The 22,550-nt window shown below is 38.5% G+C and overlaps 1 protein-coding gene across 2 annotated transcripts in view; it reads right to left on the reverse strand.

Moving 5' to 3' along the window:
• Nucleotides 1-22,550, reverse strand: part of LOC122799354 (adhesion G-protein coupled receptor D1-like) — a 689,306-nt gene that overhangs the window by 97,638 nt on the left and 569,118 nt on the right. For both annotated transcript variants that reach the window (XM_044068349.1, XM_044068348.1), the window contains one exon: nucleotides 618-709. In XM_044068349.1, coding sequence (XP_043924284.1) covers nucleotides 618-709 — 92 coding nt within the window. The remainder of the gene's footprint in view (nucleotides 1-617; nucleotides 710-22,550) is intronic.

Consider the following 22,550-nt stretch of genomic DNA (forward strand, 5'->3'; position numbering starts at 1 on the left):
AGTGTGGGGTATTATTCACCAATGTTCTAGCCATTGAAAGTCGACATCTGCAATGGTTCAGTTGTGCATTTTTGAGCCATTATGCTGAAAATATTTATATTTTCCAGTAGTTAGTCAAATCCTATGATGACTTCAAAAGGGAGGTTTCTTAATATCTTTTTATATAAATTTCAGTGTTTTGTCAGGGTTTTCTTAGTGAGTCCTCTATCCATCTGCTTTGTGGCATCTATTTTTAAATATTCAATTGCTTGGCATAACGTAATTAATGGTGATAATGATGATGGATGACTAATAAGGGCTGTAACAGAGCACATTTACTAGAAATTAACTAGATAGAGATCAACAGGAATATGATTATGCAATGTATTGTTAAACTAAAAGGGTGCTCTTGGATTTCTGTAAAGTTATTGCAATGTATGTCTGTCATATGAAAGTTCCGATACCTTTGAGAGCTCCTTATCTGAATATTTCCATTTTATACCAGTAAAAGGGACATAGCAGTTCAACAGGATTCTTCTTCTGATCTAGAAAGTATTTTTTTTTCTTTGTACATAATTTGAAATTTTCAAAATATAGTAACAGTTATATAACAGTGTAATGTACAGTATCATACTCACTTAACACTGTACCAGCTATGGTCAGTTCTCACTTGGACAATGCTGCTCGTGAATATCTCTTTTGACACTTTTACCAAAATAAATAAATTAATCTGTCAAAAAAAGATATAAAAAGATTTAGACTGAATGTTTTGTAAAATGTAACTGATCATAAAACATGTTGGAACCTAGGTTTAACTGTGTGAATCCATAACTTTATGGTCAAGCACAAATGCAACACTTATTTTTCTATTTTCTTTATTTTATACTTGACAGTCTAAGCCATTCAAATACATTTTCAAATTTCAAAATGTAAATGAAATGAAATAAAATAGTACTTTAACTATTGACATCAAAATAATAGTAGTATGTTAATTTCAAATTCATAAACATCAACAATAAAGTGCAAACACTTAACTTTGGTTTTTAATCAAATCTGCATTGTAAAGGCAGTTATGGTTTTGGACTAAGTCCATAGAAGATCATGTTATTATTTTCTCAGCCATTAAGCAGATCATTGACATATGGATGAAATAACTCATTTAGAATAGCTTTGTATCTGATTGTGCCAACATGATAAACTCCCTGGTTAGTATTGTAGGGGCCTGGACTTCTGTTATTGACTCGCACAGAATACTTCTCAGAAAATGTAAATGTGATGCTGAAAACACCAGCTAATGAAAATAAAGTTTACTGAAAAATAACTTTCAGGATGAAATAATTTTCATGAGCAAGCAGACAAACATGGTGCAGTTTACAATTTGGGCACTAGATGTCAGGAATGGATCATGTCTGCTTAACAGTGCAGCAATCAGGAAATTGCATCATTCTTGAAGGCTAGCATTTGTTTCTCTCTCTCTCTCTCTCTCTCTATATATATATATATATATATATATATATATATATATATCTATATTTATATATCTGTATCTATCTTTATCTACTTATATGTTAGCCATGAATTTAATCAACATCTGTTTAGCTGCCAAAATTTGGCCGACTATGTGGATGGCCAACAGTTGTGCGAGATCACACAATTCTCAGTGATGGGGAGTATGCCCTTTCTCTGATATTGTGTGATCTTGGAGTTGATATATATATAATTAGCAGGTGGTATGGGGGCACAATATTATTATTTGTTTTTCTTTTTGTAATTTTGCATGTACTAGTGTTGGGTGCCGGGCTGGCAACTCGACTCCGTAAAAATTCCACTGCCAATCATGAGCGGACAAGGTGATCCGCTGTGGTGACCCCTAACTGGGAAAAGCCGAAACAGAGAGAGAGAGAGAAAGTGTTATTGCTTGGTGTATGCTTAATAACATGCTGCAAGTGACATTTGTGTTGTCGATTCTTTGTGGTCGATATTTTGGTCTTTCCATTGTTTTCAGTAGACTCATAAGTGTGTATATATATATATATATATATATATATATATATATATATATATATATATATATATCTGTGTGTGTGTGTGTGTGTGTGTGTGTGTGTATAGCTCTATCTATATATATAGACATGGATATATTTGGTAGCTCCTCTTACAAAATGAAATTGTTGTGCATTGCAACCGCAATGCTTTTTAAATTTCACATTCTGCAGTATCATGTGATGTGCTCAAACACTATATTGTATTAATATTTGCCCTGCCATCATTTTTTTGCAAAAGGATAAAAGACACATATATTCAACTGAATAGCATGGGGTAAAATGTCTGACTTCCTCTTACAGCTGTGTCCTGACAATACTATTTCAATAATCCTTACAAAGCTCATTTTTCTTTCATTTTATTAAACTGCATTTATAGTTATTTTATACTGTGCATACTGTAAGACTGCTACTACCTTTGTCTATTATCTTTTCAAAGAAATACCATGTTAGACATATATCACCCTTTTAATCAATGAATATGTTTCAGTTTTAAATGGAAAGAGTCAGAGCAATAGATAAATTATAAGCAGTGCTATAATACTATGTTCTGCAAACTGAAGCGCCATTGAGCATTGCAGTGTACTGTAATTTCATGTTCTTTATGTTATATTTGAGGAGTACTATAATACTATGTTCTGCAAACTGAAGCTCTGCAGTACTGAAGTGCCATTGAGCATGGCAGTGTACTGTAATTTCATGTTCTTTATATGTGATAGTGGTTTTAGTAAACTGTATCAGTTACCTCTTTCTTTCATTATAGCTTTTCCTCTGGACCACTAAATTAACTTAACTAACATCAAGATTGCAAACTGTCAGGATAGGTTAGAAAAAATTTTGAAGCTTGACATTCAGTGATATGGTCTTAAATTAAACTCAGTGGCACAATATGATACCATGTGGCTGCATCTGTTAAATTACTCCCAGAAACTAGATTAGCAATTCAGCAGTGTTTTAGCATGACTAGGGCTGATCTGTCATAAATTCAGAGGCCATTAACTGGTAGACAGATGCAACCTGATATTAATTGCCTACTACCGTAGAAACAGCAGTACAGCAAGGGAAGGGCAAAGGGGGCAGCTGTTCCTGGGGGAAAGTGTTAGGGGGTGACTGGAAGAAGTCACTTGGTCATTAGTGCAGTAATGGCATTCTTAAATTAATGCTGATACTGCATTTGTGGTTGTCTACATGCCAACTTCATTTACTTTTGAGCATTAGCAAACCAGATGGCAGACACCTGCCTTGCTCCAGGATAGGTACATCTATCTTTCCTGCCATTTCTAGCAAGTGTCCTAGCAGTTACTTGAATTTGGGGCACCTGAGCTACAGTCAGGGCTTTATCCCTTTACATCATGGAGTTTCAGTGAATGGGATGGGTAGCCAAGCTCAATAATTATGCCATGTTGAAAGTATTACTTTTAAATTTGGCACAGGATAAATTTATCAAATAGATGAGATTGTGGTAGGAACAGAAGACAGATTTAAAGACATTGTTGAAAAATTAAACAATTGTTTTTGTCTTAAAAGAATACTCATTTTGGAATATAGAAATTAAAAAAAAATGTAATGAAAAATGCGAATGACTTCCTACATCTGCAATGAAAGAAATTTGTGAGTGTTCAAATATAAAGAGATAAAACACTCAAAGTACAAGCATTCATCTGTAGAAGAATCAAGAGACAAAGGTATTATTTGAGTTCAATGTGACTTTAGAGATAAAAAAGCACTCATACTACAAGCATTGACCTGAGGAAGAATCAAAGGGAAAATATTTTCTGTGATCAATGTGACTTGGAGTTCCAGTCAGAACATCAGCTCAATGGAAAGTTGAACTTCATATGGTTGGGATCATATGATTGACTTTCAGAAATGTTGAAGCTTTTGAATGGAGATCACGGTACAGTGGTGATTGGGGAATTTACCCTTTACCACACTGTAGGGAGATTTCAGAGTTAGTATATATAATATGCAGCAGGAGTGGGGGTGCAGCCCTCCGTATTGGGGTGCAGGGGAGCTTGACCCCTGCAAAAACTTAGATTTTTGTTGTTTTCTGTTGTTTGACTTTTTGGAAAGTAGATCATATGGTCTTGACCATATAAAGTTCAACTTTCCATTGAATCAATTTTCTGAGTGGGATCCTCCTAGGGATATCAGAGGTGCAAGTTGAGAAGATATAGGGCTGTAAGACTACAGCCTTCAGCAGACTGGACAGTGTAGGATAGTGTGTTGATGAATAAAAAAGAAAAGGAAATTAAATGTCTTTGTGAATGAAACAAATAACAGACAAAACAACAAATGACAATGCAGGTACTGTGGTGGGCAGTATCCACTTAGAAGTTTGTGCACTGCCAGTAGTTAAACATGTTCAAAGTGCAAGGAAAAAATTATAGACTATGCAAAATAACTACAGAAAAGAAGCAGATTAGAAGAAACCAGACGCAGACAGGAAAATAGAAGATAATATTTAAACAATGTATCTAAAGGAAGTACAAAAAAGAAATACTTTAAATTTAGTGAAAGAACAAACCACAGCTGGGGGTATATAACAGATGAAACTGAGAGTGCAACAATGATAGATATAATATTAAAGATACTAAACAAGAGGAAATTATGTTGATAAACTGAAGAATACAACTCAACATACTTGTGATATTTATACCAACCTATGTCTACTGTGAAGAAACTGAAACCACTGTCATCTGTGTTAGCATGTCTGGCAGGGGATTTGTGCATATTCTCATATTAACTTTTATTGTATGCCAGCATGTCTAATTGTGAAAATGTAAATACATTTTAAAATGTTGAGTATTTTCCTGTTTAAATAGAATGTTTAAATAATCTGTCACTGCTTTGTGACATTTTTAACTGCGCATGTTTGAGAGGAACATTCTAAAGTACAAACTGTGGAGAATCAGCTGAACAGTGAGTGATGTCATTAGAATGTTCCTGGTTGCTACGAGATTATTTAAACAGCTGACTGACAGAAAACTATTTTTTAAACAGCTTGCTGTTATATTTTATAATTAGACAGTTGAGACTGCAGTTGGTCAAGTTCTAAACAGCTTGTCAAGTACTGAGCATTCAGTGGACACCAAGAAAAGAGAACTCACCAAAATAAAACTGTAAGCTTGCCTTGACCTTGCTAATATATCTTAGAGTAGATCAGGGACAGTATTCTTTAGTTAGATCAGGAAAGCTTAGTTATTAAGATGGAGTTTTTCTAGAATAATGGACTTCTGTCCTGCAGTTTGATTTTACATTTCTGGTGATTGAACTCTAGTGTTAATTGAGAGTTATTGATTTACAATCTTGTGATCACCTTACTTATTATTAAATGCTTTTCATTACTTTACATTGTGGCAGGAAACCAGTGTTTTTCTTTAAAGATTAGAGAGCACTTCTACCTGTTAGGTACTCCGTAGGTCACCTTGAAGGCCTGGCTGTTCTGGTCATAGCTATCATTTATTTTGATAATTAATTTTCATAATTGGACACCCCTTTAGAAGGGCATGAAGACTCTCTAATCAGTGGCAGTGTTACTGTATTATTTTTGGGAAAGAGACACAGCTGGAAATCTGTGTCAGGCTTTTCCAGAAGTGTTTTGATGTGTGAGATTTAAATTTACTTTGAGTGTGAGTGTATCATAGGTCTTAAACTGGGACACTTTGCTCTGAAGTGTGTAATAAGAAAATACATTTGGATGGACAGAGGTATATAGTCTAGTCCCATGAAAATAGAGCATATTCCTTTTGTGCTCTTAGGGGAAAATTGTGAAATATTAGTTCTAAGTGACAGTCTCATACTGGAGTCAGTAGTGAGGATTGAAGCTCCTTAGTGACCCAGGATAGTAAGGGACATCATTTAATTGTTGTAGGTCTGATGGGTATTGGCTGGGCATCACATTAATTGGTGCCAGTGGTGTGGGATTTTAATTTTATTTCAATAGCCTGTGGGTAGTTGTCATTAAGGTGTGCACTCTTGGCAGCATCAAGGTAAACATTCAGAATATCAGTCCACCACAGTTTTATTTATTTTTTAGTTAGATAGTCAGGGACAGCAGGCAAGGATGTCAGCAGAAGATTTTAGCAAGCTGACAAAGATCCAGTTAGCTAAGGAGTGTGAAGCCAGATGATTGGTGCATTCCAACCTGACTGAGGAAGCAATGATTTCAGCCTTGGTTGCAGCCACAGCTCAGACCAGCCATTCATAGGTTGGTACTAGGCTATCAGCCCTAGGGCCTATACAAGCCTAGCCAAAAAATTCCCTGGATATTTCTTCCCACAATATTTACTTCCCTGGACCCCTGTCTAGCAGGGCGACTGACATGATCCCTGCAGTGAATTTCCTGTTTCCCATCCAATCGTCAAGGTTCCTTTTGAAAAGGGACAAGGAGGTGCTCTGCTTGACATGTATGGGCAGTCTGTTCCAGAGTATGGGGAGTCTCTGGGTCAGGAACCTATCCCTCCAGCATGTTTTGTTCATTGTAATGACAAAGTTTAGATCCCTGGAGCATGTGACTCTGAGGGATTGGGATTTCTTTAAGTGGAGCATGTCCAACAGCTCAGGATTTGACATGGCCTTGTATGTTAAGCAGAGATTGCCTCTGAGTAGACGATATGCCACAGATCATAGCTGGAGTTTTTTTATACAGTCAGCATAGGGCATCTGCTTTAAGCCTGTGATTCTTTTAGTGAGGTATCTCTGCGGCCTTTCCAGCTGTTGCAGATGTCTTGTGAGGTACATACCAAATGGGGCTTTGTACTCTATGATGGTTCTAATGAGGGATGAGTACAGTGGGACAATGACCTCCTTTTTTCTGGGTAAAAGGCCCTTATTGATGAGGTGTGCCGCATTGAAGGATTTCCTGACTGTTGTGGCAATGTGTTTATCGAAGGTGACCCTAAGTCTCTCATCACACTTTCGGTGTGTAGTGTACTGCCACCTATGTGGTAATTCATGGGTACATGTTTTTTTCCAAAGGGGATAACTATACATTTCTTGGCATTAAGCTTGAGCCCATGCCACTGGCACCAAGCATTTGTTGCTGTAAGGCTCTTTTATAGAATATCTACATCATTTGGGGATTCAATAATGGCTCCCAGTTTGCAGTCCTCTGTGAACTTTGTTAGCCAGAGTCCCTTAGTTTTGCCCTGTACTTCAGAGAAGTAGATACTATACAAGTGTGGTCCCAGGACTGAACCCTGAGGTACTCCACTTGTCACTTGTCTGAAGCTGGATTTGGTGTCGGCTACTTTTACAGTCTGGGTTCTGTCAGTAAGCCAGTTGGCAACCCATCGAGTGATGTAAGGATTAATGCCCAGCTTAGTAAGTTTATCTATGATTCCAGAGTGGGGGATGGTGTTGAAGGCCTTGGTGAGGTCCAGATAGGCTGTGTGGACCACCTTACCTTCGTCCACAGTTCTGGAGACTGATTCGAAGAAGTCAATCAGGTTCAGGAGACAAGATCGGCCCTTCACGAACCCAAACTGGGTGGGGTCCAGTGTTTGAAGGTTGCTAATGTCTTTGTTTATAAGTTCCATGATAATGCTTTCCATGCCCTTGCAGATCAGGCTTGTCAGACTGATGGGACCATACTTCCGGGGATCCAAGGTGGATCCCCCCTTGTAGAGTGGGATAACTGTATCTGTGCACCACTCAGTGGGCACGAAGCCTAAGGTAAGGCTATGATTAAACATAACACTTAGGTGAGGTGCCAGTTAATTTTGTAGTTCATGTAGTACACAGCGCAGGATGTCATCTGGTCCCATGGATGCTGTATTCTTAGCTTTGGAGAGTGCGTTTTCTACCCGTGTGGCCGTGATTACTGGAATTTGGCAGTCTTTTGGTATTGAAATGGGCTCTTTAGGGGGTTAAAGGGGGGTGAATTTGGCACTTAATCGATCTGCCAGGATATTGGCAATATCCTTGGGATCAGTATATTTAATGTCATTCTGTTGCAGCTCAGAGCAGATCTGAGCATTGCCATTTAGATTCTTGACATAACTATAGAATGCCTTGTAAGTGAAAAAATATTTCACAAACTGAATAAACATAAAAACTAAACTGATGTAAGAACACCACAAACTCTATTTATTAAGCGCTTTTCGTCCAGCACAGTGGCTGGACTTCTTCAGATAAAAGAATCAACTTCATAGACACTCTTAAATGTTTCAACAATCCAGTCATGTGACCAATGTCTCAATTAAACCTCTTAACAATGTTCAATTAACACATCACTTGATAAAAGTTCTACCATAGTTAAAAATACAGAGTTAAAAGCCCTGACTAAAGAACAATATAATACATTCTCCCCCTAAATAAAAAAAAACCTTCATCCCTCACTGCTCACTCAACAGTAAATTTATTTATACCTGGTGTATTAAAAATAAAAAATATAAAGCATGTTAAAATAAAACCATGGTTAATATATAACCAATGCCATTGTAAATAAATTAATGCTTTAGGCGTGGGACTAACCCTTAAACTCTTCACTTGATTTAAGTAAATTATCTCCACATACTTTTTAATTTTAAATATGGGAGAATAGTGCATGTTTCATTTATTCCTGGGAACTGATTAGCATTTAATCGAAGCTGCCATAACAACTCAAGTTGTTCTAAAAGTAGTGAGGCTGGTCTTTCATGTACATTTTCACTAATCTGGTCTATAACCTTAAACTTGAATTTAATTTATGATTAGGTGAATTTTCTATGTGCCTAGCTAGTGTGTTCTCTGTTGTCCCTCTCTTAATAGCGTACAGGTATTCGTAGATTCTTTCTTTTAACTTTCTATCTGTTTTCCCTATATAGAAAACAGGACAGAGAACGCACTGTATTTTTAACTATGGTAGAACTTTTATCAAGTGATGTGTTAATTGAACATTGTTAAGAGGTTTAATTGAGACATTGGTTACATGACTGGATTGTTGAAACATTTAAGTGTCTATAAAGTTGATTCTTTTATCTGAAGAAGTCCAGTCAGTGTGCTGGATGAAAAGCACGTAATAAATAGAGTTTGTGGTGTTCTTACATCAGTTGCTTTTTTATGTTTATATAGAATGCCTTGTGGTTGTCTTTGGAATCTTTGGCAATTTTATTTTCGTAACTAGCTTTGGAGGATTTCATGAGGGATCTCAGCTTCTTACTTAGGCTGGTAAGGGAGTTTTTTGCATCCTGGGATTTTCCTATTTTAGAGGATATCCAGTTTGGTGATGGTGATATGCAGCCTGCCGAGACAAGACAGTCCACATTTTCTTCAGAGGACCTGAGAATCTGTCTAGAGTTAAGGAGACTGGAACTGGAGGCAGAAAAAAGGGAGAAGCAGCTCCAATATGGACTGGAAGCCAAACGACTGAAGGCCAGATGTTTTGAACTGGAATCAGCAGACAGGCTGAGGTGTTTAGAAGCCGAGGACAATTTGAGACAGCATGAAATAGAGCTTCAAACCCTTCAAGGGGGTCATGAAGGTAATGCAGAAGGGAACAACTGGACTCCAGAAGCTGAAAAGGTCAGTAAACATTTTTCCTCAGTACTGGGATGGGGTTGATTTTGATAGTTTTATTCATATTTTTGAGAGGGTATGTAGACAATATAATGTTTACCATGAGCTCTGGGTTCGGCTCCTGACTCCCTTACTCCACAGTAAAGCTGTTCAGGCTGTAGCCAAGTTAAATGATGTAGATTGTTTGAATTATAAAAAAGTGAAATGTTGCTTGCTTGACTGTTTCAAACTTACACCTGAAGCTTATAAAAAAAAGTTTTGTGAACACAGATGCATGGCAGATGTATGCACATGATTATATTGCTAACTTAAGTACTTACTTTCGCAGGTGAGTGAGTGAGTGAGTGAGTGAGTGAGTGAGTGAGTGAGTGAGTGAGTGAGTGAGTGAGTGAGTGAGTGAGTGTCAGGTCACCACTTTTGACGGACTGGCAGACCTTTTGGTGAGAAAACAAGCCCTCAGTACTCTGTTTGATGACATGAGAGTCTGGTTAGCAGACCGTGAGTGCAACTCTGTAGAGGAGTTGGGGAGAAAGGGAGATCTCTACTTGGCAAATACTGCATAGCAGAGGGATACCAGTGCTGTACATGAACATAAGGGATCCCATGGGGGGCAGTCTAAACCACTCCAACAGAGTACACCAGTAACGGGGAAACTACTAATTCAAGTGCATGGTTAGGGATTAGCTGTTTTAAGTGGAACCAGAGGGGACACATAGCAGCCAAATGTCCATCAAGGCAAGGTGAAAAACAAAAGGTGAAGGAGCCAGCAAGTGGTGATGATAAACTGCCAGTTTTAAGTTGTTTAGAAACAGCTGGGGTGCCAAATTATTACCAAAATTTATATCCAATCTTAGTAGATGGTAAACAGGTAACTGCTAAGAAGGAGACAGTTTCTGATATAACCATTGTGAGGCCTGCAGTGGTTAGAGAAGAGCATAACTTGCTTGGGCAGTCCACTCCAGTCAGTGTGTTGGGTGGGACCCCATTCCAAATATCTTTGCCTAGGGTTCGTCTTGACTGGGAGGGTGGAAAAGGAAGCAAATAGGTATGTTTGACTATATTCCTGCAGATGTCCTGATAGGGAATGACTTTGATAATGCAGTACCTTTTGTACATGCAGTGACATGCAGTCAGGCTCGGAGAAAGGTATGTGGGTCCAGTAGTCTAGGACAGACCCAGAAAGATCTCATACCTGAAGCTGGGAGTGGCGTGGTGGCTGTTTCAGAGAAGGTGCTATCTGGCAGCAGCAAATCTGAATGTGAGCCACAGCTGCTGGTAAGTACTGATGGTCCTTTGGACACAGTGACTGTGAGGATGGAGTTGAGTGTTCGTACCCAGAGTGACAGGGAGGCACAGCTGTTGGAAATGACTAGGCTTCCTACAGAAGTGGAGCTGAGGAAGGTCACAAAGGTAGACTTGAGACAGGCTCAGCTTACAGATCCTACGTTACAAAGCTTGAGGGAGATAGTTAAGGAGGCACCTGAGGCTCAAGGAAGAGGGGACTATGTATACTTGAACAAAGGTTTGTTGCATCGAGAAGGGACTCCTGCAGGTGGATTAGAAGGTGAAATGATATGGCAGATGGTAGTGCCTAGAACTTTCCATTTGCCACTCAAAGTCATAGCGCATGGCATTCATTTTTCAGGTCATATGGGCATAAGACATGCTAAGAGATGTATTATGCAAAATTTTTATTGGCTTGAGATTGCGGGGGATGTGGAAGGATATTGTAGGACTTGTGAACAGTGCCAAAAAGGTGGTAAAAGCAGAGGACAAGGCTAAGGCTCCGCAAATGTCTTTGCCTGTTATCGATAGCCATTTCAGAGAGTGGCCTTGGATATTGTGGGACCCCTGAGTACTCCAAGTTCTACAGAAAAGAAATACATCTTGTGGGTAGTAGACTATGCTACCAGATATCCTGAGGCAGTGACTCTGTCATCTATTGAGGCAGAGAAGGTGTCAAATGCTTTGCTAGAAATCTTCGGCAGAGTAGGTTTTCCATGGGAAATACTGACTGACCGAGGTGCCAACTTCATGTCAGACTTGGTGACTTGTCTGTAGAAGCACTGTGGGGAGAAACATCTAAAGACCATCCCCTACCATCCCCAGACTAATAGTCTTGCAGAGAGGTTAAACTCTACATTGAAGACTATGGTACAGGCATTTGCAGACCAGTTCAAAAGGGAGTGGGACAAGTATTTTCCCCATCTGTTATTTGCATACAGGGAAGTACTGCAGGAATCTACAGGTTTTTCACTTTTGAGTTGTTATACAGGCATAGGGTGAGGGGGCCTTTAGATTTAATTCAAGATGAGTGGGAAGGTGAGACTGAATCTCACGAAGAGTCTGTTGTGGTTTATGTTCTCAACCTTTGGCCAAGACTTAAGGAGCTCATGGGTTTACTCAAGAGAACCTAGCAGTGGCATAACAACAAAATAAGGTGTGGTATGACAGGAATGCTCAGGCTCAAGAGTATGCTGAAGGACAGAAGGTGATGGTACTTGTTCCTGTTAGACATAAGTTACAAGCAGCTTGGGAGGGACCCTTTGAGGTGCTGAGGAAAATCAATGATGTGATCTACATGGTAAGTTTGGTAGGTAGGAGACAATGGCACAAAATGTACCATGTGAATATGATGAAAGGCCCTAGTATTGAGCATTCATAGTGGATGGTAGGAAGAGTATGAAAGGGATATGGTAACTGATCTTTTGGGTGAGGCTAGGATTGACACCTCCATGGAAGAGATAGCCATATCACTGCAGTTAACTCCTAATCAAGTCCGGGAAATAAAAACGGTATTGCAGGAATTTGGGGATATGTTCACAGGGAATTGGGAAACATGGATGTAGTGACTTGGTGCAGCACCATGTGGACACAGGACTCCAAAAACCTATTAAGCAGGTTCCTTATAGAGTACCTGAGAGAGTGAAGCAGACTCTGAAAGAAGAAATAAGGGAAATGCTAGAACTGGGGGTACTTCAATAGTCTAACAGCCCTTGGGCTTCCTCAGTAGTGCTAGTGCCAAAGAAGGATGGTAGTGTAAGATTATGTGTAGACTACCAGAAATTAAATATTTGCACAGAGAGAGTCATATGCATACCCATTGCCAAGACAGACAAAGCCCTGGAACACCTAGGTGGGGCTAGGTATATAGCTACTATTGATTTGACTAAGATGTACTGGTAGGTACCCTTGATTTCTTCTGCTAGAGAAAGGTCAGCCTTTGTAACCCCTTACTGATTTATGAATTTACTAGGATGCCATTTGGAATGGAAAATAACCCAGCAACTTTCCAGTGGCTGGTAGACTGTATCCTGGTAGGAGCAGGGGAATATGCTCTAGCATATTTGGATGAGATCACTATTTACAACCACTGCTGGCAAAAACATCTCCAATATGTGAGGGAGGTCTTGGATAGATTAAGTAGGGCAGGATTAACCATTAAACTCAGTAAGTGTCAAGGAGGTATGACAGAGGTCACTTACTTAGGACACAGAGTGAAAAGTGGTAACATTAGGCCAGAATCTGCCAAGGTGGAAGCTATCCAAGTGTGCCCAGTTCCTGTTACTAAGAAACAAGTGAGAGCATTTCTAGGGACAGGGGGTACTATAAGAAATTTGTGCCCAATTACAGTACCATAGCTCCACCCCTTACTGAGCTAACTAAGAAGAATAAACTGGACAAGGCAGTATAGACCACAGATTATGAACAGGCATTCCAAAAACTAAAAGCAATTTTGGGAGGACCCCCTGTGTTAGCCAGCCCAGATTGCAGTAAAGAATTTATTGTACAGGTAGATGCTTCAAATTATGGTGTGGGGGCTGTGCTCAGCCAAGTTTCTGAAGAAGGAGAAGAACACCCACTTATTTATCTGAGTCACAGACTCCAACTCCAACCTAGAGAAGAGTGTTATGTAGCTGTGGAGAAAGAGTGTTTGGCCATAGTGTGGGCATTGCAAAAGCTGCAGTCCTATCTTTATGGGAGAAAATTCACTGTACTCACAGATTATAGCCCTCTAACATGGCTTAATAGGGTCAGTAAGCAGAATGCCAAGTTACTGAGGTGGAGTCTAGGATTGCTAACATATGATATGAGCATACAACATCTCAGTGGGGTTAATAATGCCAATGTGTATAGATTGTTCAGGAGGGGAGTGGGTTAATATTCCCAGGTAGACCCATTTTTCTCAAATGTTGGTTTTCAAGGGTCATTTGAAAACTGGGCTTGAGTCATAAGGGGAGGGAAATGTGAAGAAACTGAAAACACTGTCATCTGTGTTAGCATGTCTGGCAGGTGATTTGTGCATATTCTCAGATTAACTTGTATTGTAAGCCAGCTTGCCTAATTGTGAAAAATGTAAATAAGTTTTAAAATGTTAAATATTTTCCTGTTTAAACATAATGTTTAAAGAAACAGTCGATGCTTTGCTACATTTCTAACTGCACATGTTTGAGAGGGACGTTCTAAAGTACAAACTGTGGAGAGTCAGCTGAACAGTGAGTGATGTCATTAGAATGTTCCTGGTTGCTAAGAGATTATTTAAACAGCTGAGTGACAGAAAATAAAATTTAAACAGCTGACTGTTACATGTTGAAATTAGACAGTTGAGACTGCAGTTTCTCAAGTATTGAGCAGTTTCTCAAGTGCTGAGCAGTCAGTGAACACCAAGAAAAGAGAACTCACCAAAAAAAAAAAAACTGTAAGATTGCCTTGACCTTGGTATTATATCTTAGAGTAGATCAGGGACAGTATTCTTTAGTTAGATCAGGAAAGCTTAGTTATAAAGATAGAGTTTTTCTAGAATAATGGACTTCTATCCTGCAGTTTGATTTTACATTTCTGGTGATTTAATTCTGGTGTTTATTGAGAGTTATTGATTTACAATCTTGTAATCATCTTACTTATTATTAAATTATCATTTTTTTACATTTGTGGCTGGAAACCAGTGTTTTTCTTTAGAGATTAGAGAACGCTTCTACTTGTTTGATACTCCCCAGGTTATCTCAAAGACCTAGCTGCTCTGGTCATAGCTATCATTTATTTTGATAATTCATTTTCATAATTGGACACCCCTTTAGAAGGGCATGAAGACCCTCTGATTGGTGGCAATATTACTGCATTATTTTGAGAAAGAGACACAGCTGGAAATCTGTGTCAAGCTTTCCCAGAAGTGTTTGGATGTGTGAGGTTTAAATTTACTTTGAGTATAAGAGTATCAGAAGTCTTAAAGTGGGACACTTTGCTCTGAAGTGAGTAATAAGAAAATGCATTTAGGAGGACAGAGGTATATAGCCCAGTCCGAGGAAAATAGAGCATGTTCCTTTTGTGCTCTTAGGGGGAAAATTGTGAAATATTACTTCTGCTTAAGTGACAGTCTCATATTGGATTCCGTAGTGAGGATTGCAGCTCCTTAGTTATTGACCCAAGACATCATTTAATTGTTGGCAGTCTGGTGGGTATTGGCTGGACATCACATCTACAATCTAGATTATGGAGAATCAATGCCAGAATAAGGGCTTAAGATTCAGAAAGGTGTTAAGGACTTCTGGTTATGGAGAGCTAACAAGTTGCTCACCAGAAGCCTAGAAGGTTAAAAATAAAGTATAGTAAATATTACAAGTTGTGTGACTTACAATGAAGGGTTTTGCTGATTGCCAAAATGCTGAAGGGTTCTATAACAGAAAAAAAAAATACTTGCTCCAAGTTCTGTGTCACAGAATCTGGCGTCTGATCTGAGAGTCATTCTACCTGATGCTCAAGCAGCTTCTGTTCCAGGTGGGTCTGTGTGTCTAAAGGCTCAGGAAACAGTGGAGAAAATGCAGTCCTCTATTCAGAAAATAATGGACAAAATGTCCCCAACTATCCTTCATTTGGAAAATAATGGACAAACTGTCCCCAACTGATGTGAAGACTGAAAGTTATATGAAATAAGTTGGAGGTACAGACCTCAGAAATGGAAAGCTTTTCACTTAACATTTGCTCAGTCTTCTGATTTTCCAACAAACTTTCAAGGAGGTCAGTCCCCAAGTTATCAGTTCAGAATTGAGCAGCCAGAAGGTTTGATCAAAGAGAAAAATATTAGGCTGCTGAGGCTAAATAAGGAGAAGGAAGGAAAAAATATAATATAATGCATTTTTGTAGTATTACTTACAAAATGAACTGGTACAGCAGTTAAAGAAATAGTGATTGAACATGCCAGCTGTGTATATACCCCCACTAAGTGTTTCTGCTCAGAAATGACCTAAGCACGTCACCATTAGGTTTGCAATGTATGTCTTAAGGAGACAGTGATGTCCACTTTATAGAAAGCTGGTAACAAGTTATTTTACAATCATCATTGTCAATCCCCTTTTTCACATTTTTACAGAGGGTCAGAGTGTCATATCAACATTAATCAATGTGACCAAATTACCTAGCATCAATATTTATACTGCTGAGTGGCTAGCCTTGACCTGGCCTACAGTTATTGTACTATAATTAATGCATTTTCTGTTAAAGAGATGCACCAAAAAAACTAGGAAGGAAAATTCAAAGTTTATTCATATTATGAAATTGAATAAGTTGAGGTTCCAGACTTTTTACCTTGTTTTCTTCAAGGTACTCATTCTCTCTGTTTCCAAAGCTTGTTTAGACCCTGCAGAAGCAATATCAGTTGAAAAGCCATGGGTTACATCCCCCAATGCCCTGGTGAATTAACCTGGCAGGAGCCAATGTGTGGATGCTGTTAACTTGTCTGAAAGCCAAAGGCAAAGAAGGTGACAGGGATGAGAATCATACTTATTGTTCAAGTAGAGAATGCTTGAGTGCATAAAGACTGCTTTATCAGTTAATTTATTTACAGACTCATCTGCTGTTTTAATAAACAGAGTAATTTGACTGTGTTTACAGGCTAGAGTCATGGATTTTGATGTAGCTCTAATGGAACTGCATTCTCTGCATTATAATGACTTTATGTATGACACTACGGGTGTACTCTTTTGGTTAGGAGGGTGAGGACTGCATTTTCAGCATTATAATAACTTTGTGTATGAAACAACGGGTGTACTCTTTTAGTTAGGAAGTTGGGGACTGCATTTTCAGCATTATAATGACTACATATGACACTACGGGTGCAGTTGTTTAGTTAGGAGGGTGGGTACTGCATTCTCAATGTTATAATAACTATATATGACGCTACGGGTGTACTGTTTTGGTTAGGAGGGTGGAGACTGCACTCTCAGAGTTATAATGACTTTACATATGACACTATGGTGACTGCATTCTCAGGATTATGACTTTATATATGACACTATGGGTATACTCTTTTGGTTAGGAGGGTGGAGACTGAATTCTAAGTGTTATAATGACTCTACACATGACACTATGGGGAATCTCAGCATTATAATGACTTTTCATATGACACTAGTGGGACTGCATTCTCAACGTTATAATGACTTTACATATGACATTACAGATGTACTCTTTTGGTTAGGAGAGTAGCGGCCGTTAACAGCTTCTGATATTTTTACTGCAGTGTTGTGCATCAGGACAAATCTGATGTTAGATGTGCTAGCCAGTGGAAGTTCTGTTATTTTTTGGAAGTCATGGATGTTTACAAAATGGATTACAAAAAATATCACTCTCACTTTTGCAGTACATAGGTTGCAAGTTTTCTGTTCATTTGGAAATTTATTAGAAAGTACTGTTCCATTTTTGAAATTATTGTTATCAGGAGAATAATCCATTTAAACATATGTTTATTGGCATGTTAAAGCATACTTTTTAAATAAAAGTTACAGATATTTTGGAGAGTTACATTGAAATATTAAGTATTCTTTTTTTTTCTTTGTGCTGGAATTAATAGGTGGGCTGACTAAGATAAGAATGAGCCCTTTAGCCTTGGTAGTTTAAAAATGATTTGTTAAAACTTAATTTAAAGTGTTATGCAGTTATTATCTTGGAACATGAATCAGTTTATAACCCAGTGAAGAAAGCTAGGGAATTAATTTATCTTAGAAAGTTCATTCCTCAGATATTGTGTTTAAAAGAAATGCACTTGGATGCCACGCACATGTATCCCTGATCAGGACTGGCTATAGACACCTGTATGGTGAATACCAAGTTACCTAAACAGAGGAGACATTGCTATTGCCAGAGTGGTTCTTTCCAGGCACTCTTCTACACTGCCGATCCGTTGGCAGGAATATAGTACCAGAGGGTTGAAGTAGTACTTTAAAACTCACTGTGGGAAGTATATATTGACCACCTGATGAGTATACTGCAGACTTCAGGCTTATTTTACCAGAACTGATGGGCTCTCGGGAATAAATAACAATACTAGATGGTAACTGCAAATTAACTATCGTTTCACTGGCTATCCATGAGGGAACATGAGGGGCTACAATTCCCAGAATAAATGAATGCTTCTCTAATTATTGTCCCACTATAGGATTGCTGAATGCTGTGCAAATACTGGACTTACAGAGTCTAATGTCTGATATTTGCCTTTTTTTCACAAAGATATGCTTCCTATTCAAGAACAGACAAAATTACAATATCACTGGTGCATGCTTACATAATAACTGGCTTTGATACCATTCCTTTAATCCTTCCAGATTGTGCTCTTATTATGGAGACGGTTTAACACATCCTGCTACTTCTTGAGTTACTTTTGTGAGTGGTTTGAAGATTAGCTTTAGAATTGGGAGAGGGTCTGCCTAACACTAAAATGAGGCAGGATATATTTGGGAAAGTGTTTAAAAATATGTAGGACCATGCAGTAATATAAAAAGATAACACAGCAAAAGAGGACATTTTAGACAGAAGTCTGGCAGGACTGTAGGGCTAAGTTGCAAGCACACCTTGCCAAGAGGTCTGTTTGTTTAGATTGTTGTACATAAATGGGTAAAATACAGTTGATGAAGTTGTTTGACTGGAAGTCTGAATTTAGAAACAGGGTCTTATGTGAAAGGTTAGAAGAAAACTCACTCAAGACTCGGAAAGCACTGGTGTTGCACCTTAGGCATTTTAACATGGTCAGACTGGTGTGGGAAATCTCACCTATGGACAAATTTGAGGTTCTGATGTTCCACTGATATTCTGCGTGACTTCAAGTATTACTAAAGTAACATATATAAGGTGAACACCTTGATAAGAATTTCCATAGAAGCTCTTCCAGTCTTTTTGCAGCAGATTCACTTGCCCCAACTTGCTGTCAGCAAAAAGGGACATATTGTTGGCCCTGACAGAGGCTTACAAATTGGATAAGTTATTGAATAGTTTCCCTCAGGGTGCAACAGTGTGGGGAGGGGCAATAGGCAGACATAAAAGTAACTGTTGAAAGTTAGGAATGATGTGTTAGAGAACCAGATTGTTCTCTGATCCCAAAAGCAGCAATGATATCCATTAATTTTAAGAAGGCTGCTTGAAAAAGTGTCCCATCACCTAATTTCCATTTTGAATAAGGATTATCAAATTTTTATGGGCCTGCTAACAATCAGGCTGGCCTCAGCTTGACCCCATTTAATTAATCTTGATCAGTGTAAATTTGTACCTGAAATGCAAATGTTTGTTAATAGAACAAAAACACTGATGCTGATAAAGGGTGCCAAAATTACTTAGTGGAGTTTGCTGGTGGTCGGTGTGGATGCAGAAAAGGCCTTTAAAAGATCACTTTGTATTTTTTTAATATGATACTTCATAGTTTAGAATTTATTCGTCAGCTCAAATTTGTGATGGATCTTTGGTGGTAGTTAAGGTTAATTTAAGGTTGTCTTCTTATTTTAATTTGGGTTTGGGAGCAAAGCAAGGTTGTCCACCCTCCCCGTTCTGTTTGCAGTACATTTGGACCCCCTGGCAAAATTGAAATATGATCTTGATACTGTGGTTATATCTTGGCAGACTCATATATTAAATCATCTCTTCACATTGCTGATTTGTTGGTTAATCTGAGGGATCAAGAAAATAAATGACCCCGAATGTTTGAATTATTGGAAGATTTCAGTACTTAAGCAGGATACAAAGTTCACAAATGTAAAATTCCTGTAATAGTGGTTAATTGTCAATCACTAAGATAGATGAATCCCTTTCTCTGGAACTACAGGTCAGTAAAATTAAGTTGTGTGATGAATGTCTCTTCTGTTTAGTCCTCAGTGACTATATCTTGTGGTAGTTTTCTGGGTAAGTATGGGCAGTGGTTTGATTAATGACAAGAGTTTGCAGTTAGAACTGAAATATGAAGATCTCAGCTATTGAGCAGTTTTTTACTGCCAGTGGCACTACACATTCTGGACCATACCTATTAGCCCCGGTAAGAGGTTTTAAGAAACTTTGGGATGTCATAATAGTCTTTCTGTGGGATAAGGTTATGCTCAGGGTTATGTAGAACAGACTATCACAACTGGTGGATTGGAGGGGATCTAAAAATTTCAAATTGTGTGGTTATACTGGTGGAAGTCTCATTGCAGACTGCTTTACCTCAGAATCAGTACACCACTCAAGAAGGAAGGAACAGATGTAGTAGGAACAGTTATTTCTAGCAAGTGGGAAAGAGGCAGGTATATAAGAAGGCACTTTGAGTAAATGCCATTACTACAAAGCCATTTTGCTGAAAGCTACTTTTGAGTGGTAATATAGTATGCAATTTCCCCACTGTTGTATGATCATGGAGTTTATATGTATAGATCTGGGAATGAGGGAGGTGCCCCCACAAAGGAAGTGTAGGCGGGCCTAAAAAAAAAAAACTTTGATGTCCACTGTAGCTTTTGACCAATTAATTTTGTAGTATTGTCACTCGCTGAACTTTACCCTTGCTGTGTCAGCTTGAATTTGTAGTGAGTAATAAATATGAGTGGATGATGTGGGACATGCAGTTTAGTTATGACTCTGCAGTCCACTAGACAGTTTAAGCACTGAAGTTAGGAGAATGGAGAGACTCAGCTTCTTTTGTACTGTTTAGAGTTAAAGATAATCATAATCTGGAACAACTGTAGTGATTTTTAGGTATATTCAGATAAGGTATTGACACCAGATAGTTTCAGACAAGGATTTCCGAACATAGTAATAATGTCAGGTGACATTTGATCTGTGTCAGGTGGACTACCTGTGCTGTAGGGGTTTGTGGTCTTTTTTGGTACAATAGATAGTGTGTTCCAGCTCACTAATAAGACACAACACTAGATTGATTTTCTGAATGGCCCTAGGAAGGACAATTTATCAATAAAGAAACTTGTTAGTTGGTATATTAAGCACTAGTCCATGCAAAAAAGAGCCATTAAGCAGCAGTTTAGAGAGGGATGGCTTATGTCATTAGCTGTACAGTTTACTGATATGCAGAGGAGATATATTTATTATGTCTTAAGTATTTGACAATTTCATGCATCCATATCTGGAGCATTTCTCCCCAGGCCTCTGCTGAAAACAGGCTCTGTGGAGCCTATTCGGACTTTCTCGGTCAACAAATGTAAAATAAAATAAATAAATAAATAAAAATAAAAAATATATTTGCATGGAAGTGCTTACAAAATAGTTCTATACCCTAAGTAGGCCGCAGTACAAGCATCCATTTTGGGTCAATATTACAAGCTAAAAAGCTTAAAAGGGCAAACACTCTTTTATTGAGCTGTAAATATCAAAATCACTAACTAGCGAAAACATGGAACAATGATTTTTTTTTTCCCCTGGGGAAAAAAATCACTGGGTCATTTTCGGGACTCTGCCATTTCCTCCACTGTGATGCAATCACGGAGTTGGTATATTTAAGTAGTGGGGTGTGGGGGGGGCAAAGCCCCCCACTTTATTTTGTGTTTGCATTTGTTTTTGTTTTTTTTTTTTGCGGAGAAAAATTGCTGTTCTGTGTTTTCGCTATTTAGTGGTTTCGATGTTTACAGTTTGATAAAAGGGCATTCACTCTTTTAAGCTTTCGAGCTTGTAATATAGACCATCCATTTTTTGGGGTGGAGCTGTCATGATAGAGGAACATGGAAACACAGTTTTGGGATTGCTGTAGTTTGGCATGAAAAAGCTGAAAACTGAGACAGAAGGGAAAATAGTAGAACAGATTAACAACTTCAAGTATCTTGGAGGGGTGGGTGAGGAGAAGGGAAGTCTGAATGAGAAGGTTAAAGCTAGAATCAGATTACCTACAGCTACCTGCACAGCGTCAACAGCAGTGGGTAACAGAAGAATTCCAAAGAAGTTGAAAAATAAAGTGGACAGAATTATGCAATCACTGCTTCTATATGGCACAGAAACCTGGGTAGTGAAGCTAGAGCAGCTGAGGAAGCTAGATATGATGGATATGAAGTGACTGAGATGGGTGGTAGGATGCACACTCGGGAACAGATGAAAAATGAATATGACAGAGCAGAAGCCAAAACAGCTCCAGCTGCAGAGAAGGTCAAAGAGAACAGATTATGGTAGTTCAAACAGGTGCAGGAAAGCAAAAGATGATCTGGAGAAGAAGATGTGGGAGAGACAGGAAGAAGGCAAGAGGAAACAAGGACATCCAGCCAAGAGATTGATGGATTGTGAGAAAGAAGATTGCAGTGACACAGTCAAGCATGACAATTAAGAAGGTAGGAGAGTGGCACTAAATCAAGAGAGGTGGTGATTGTTGATGGAACACTCAGGCTCCATTTTTTGAATGTATTCATTTTGTTTGTGGTAGTGCACTGATCTCAGTGGACCATTTGCAGGCATAGCCTGGATGAATAGGATCAAGTAAGAAATGAGCAAACATATTTGCAACGACAATAATATACTAAAATATGTATATTTAAAGATGCAAGAATATGCTACAACATTTAGTTCAAGAAGCAGTTTACAAAGCCAAAACATGGATGGAAAATGGAAAAATGCTTAGACTGGCTTTTTGGTAAGATGTAACTATAATGAGTGAGATGGCTTATGATACAAAGATAGCAGCATATAATTATACAGTTATGAAGGCAAGTGTGAAGAGTTGCAGGAAAGGATACCATGGGGAAAGGACAGACAAATAGTGAGAGAGGCATGCTGATGGAAGAGGAGTAGAAAGGAGAGAAAGTGTGA

This window comes from Protopterus annectens, chromosome 4.part0, assembly GCF_019279795.1.
Source record: "Protopterus annectens isolate FY-2018-M chromosome 4.part0, PAN1.0, whole genome shotgun sequence".
NCBI lineage: Eukaryota > Metazoa > Chordata > Ceratodontiformes > Protopteridae > Protopterus > Protopterus annectens.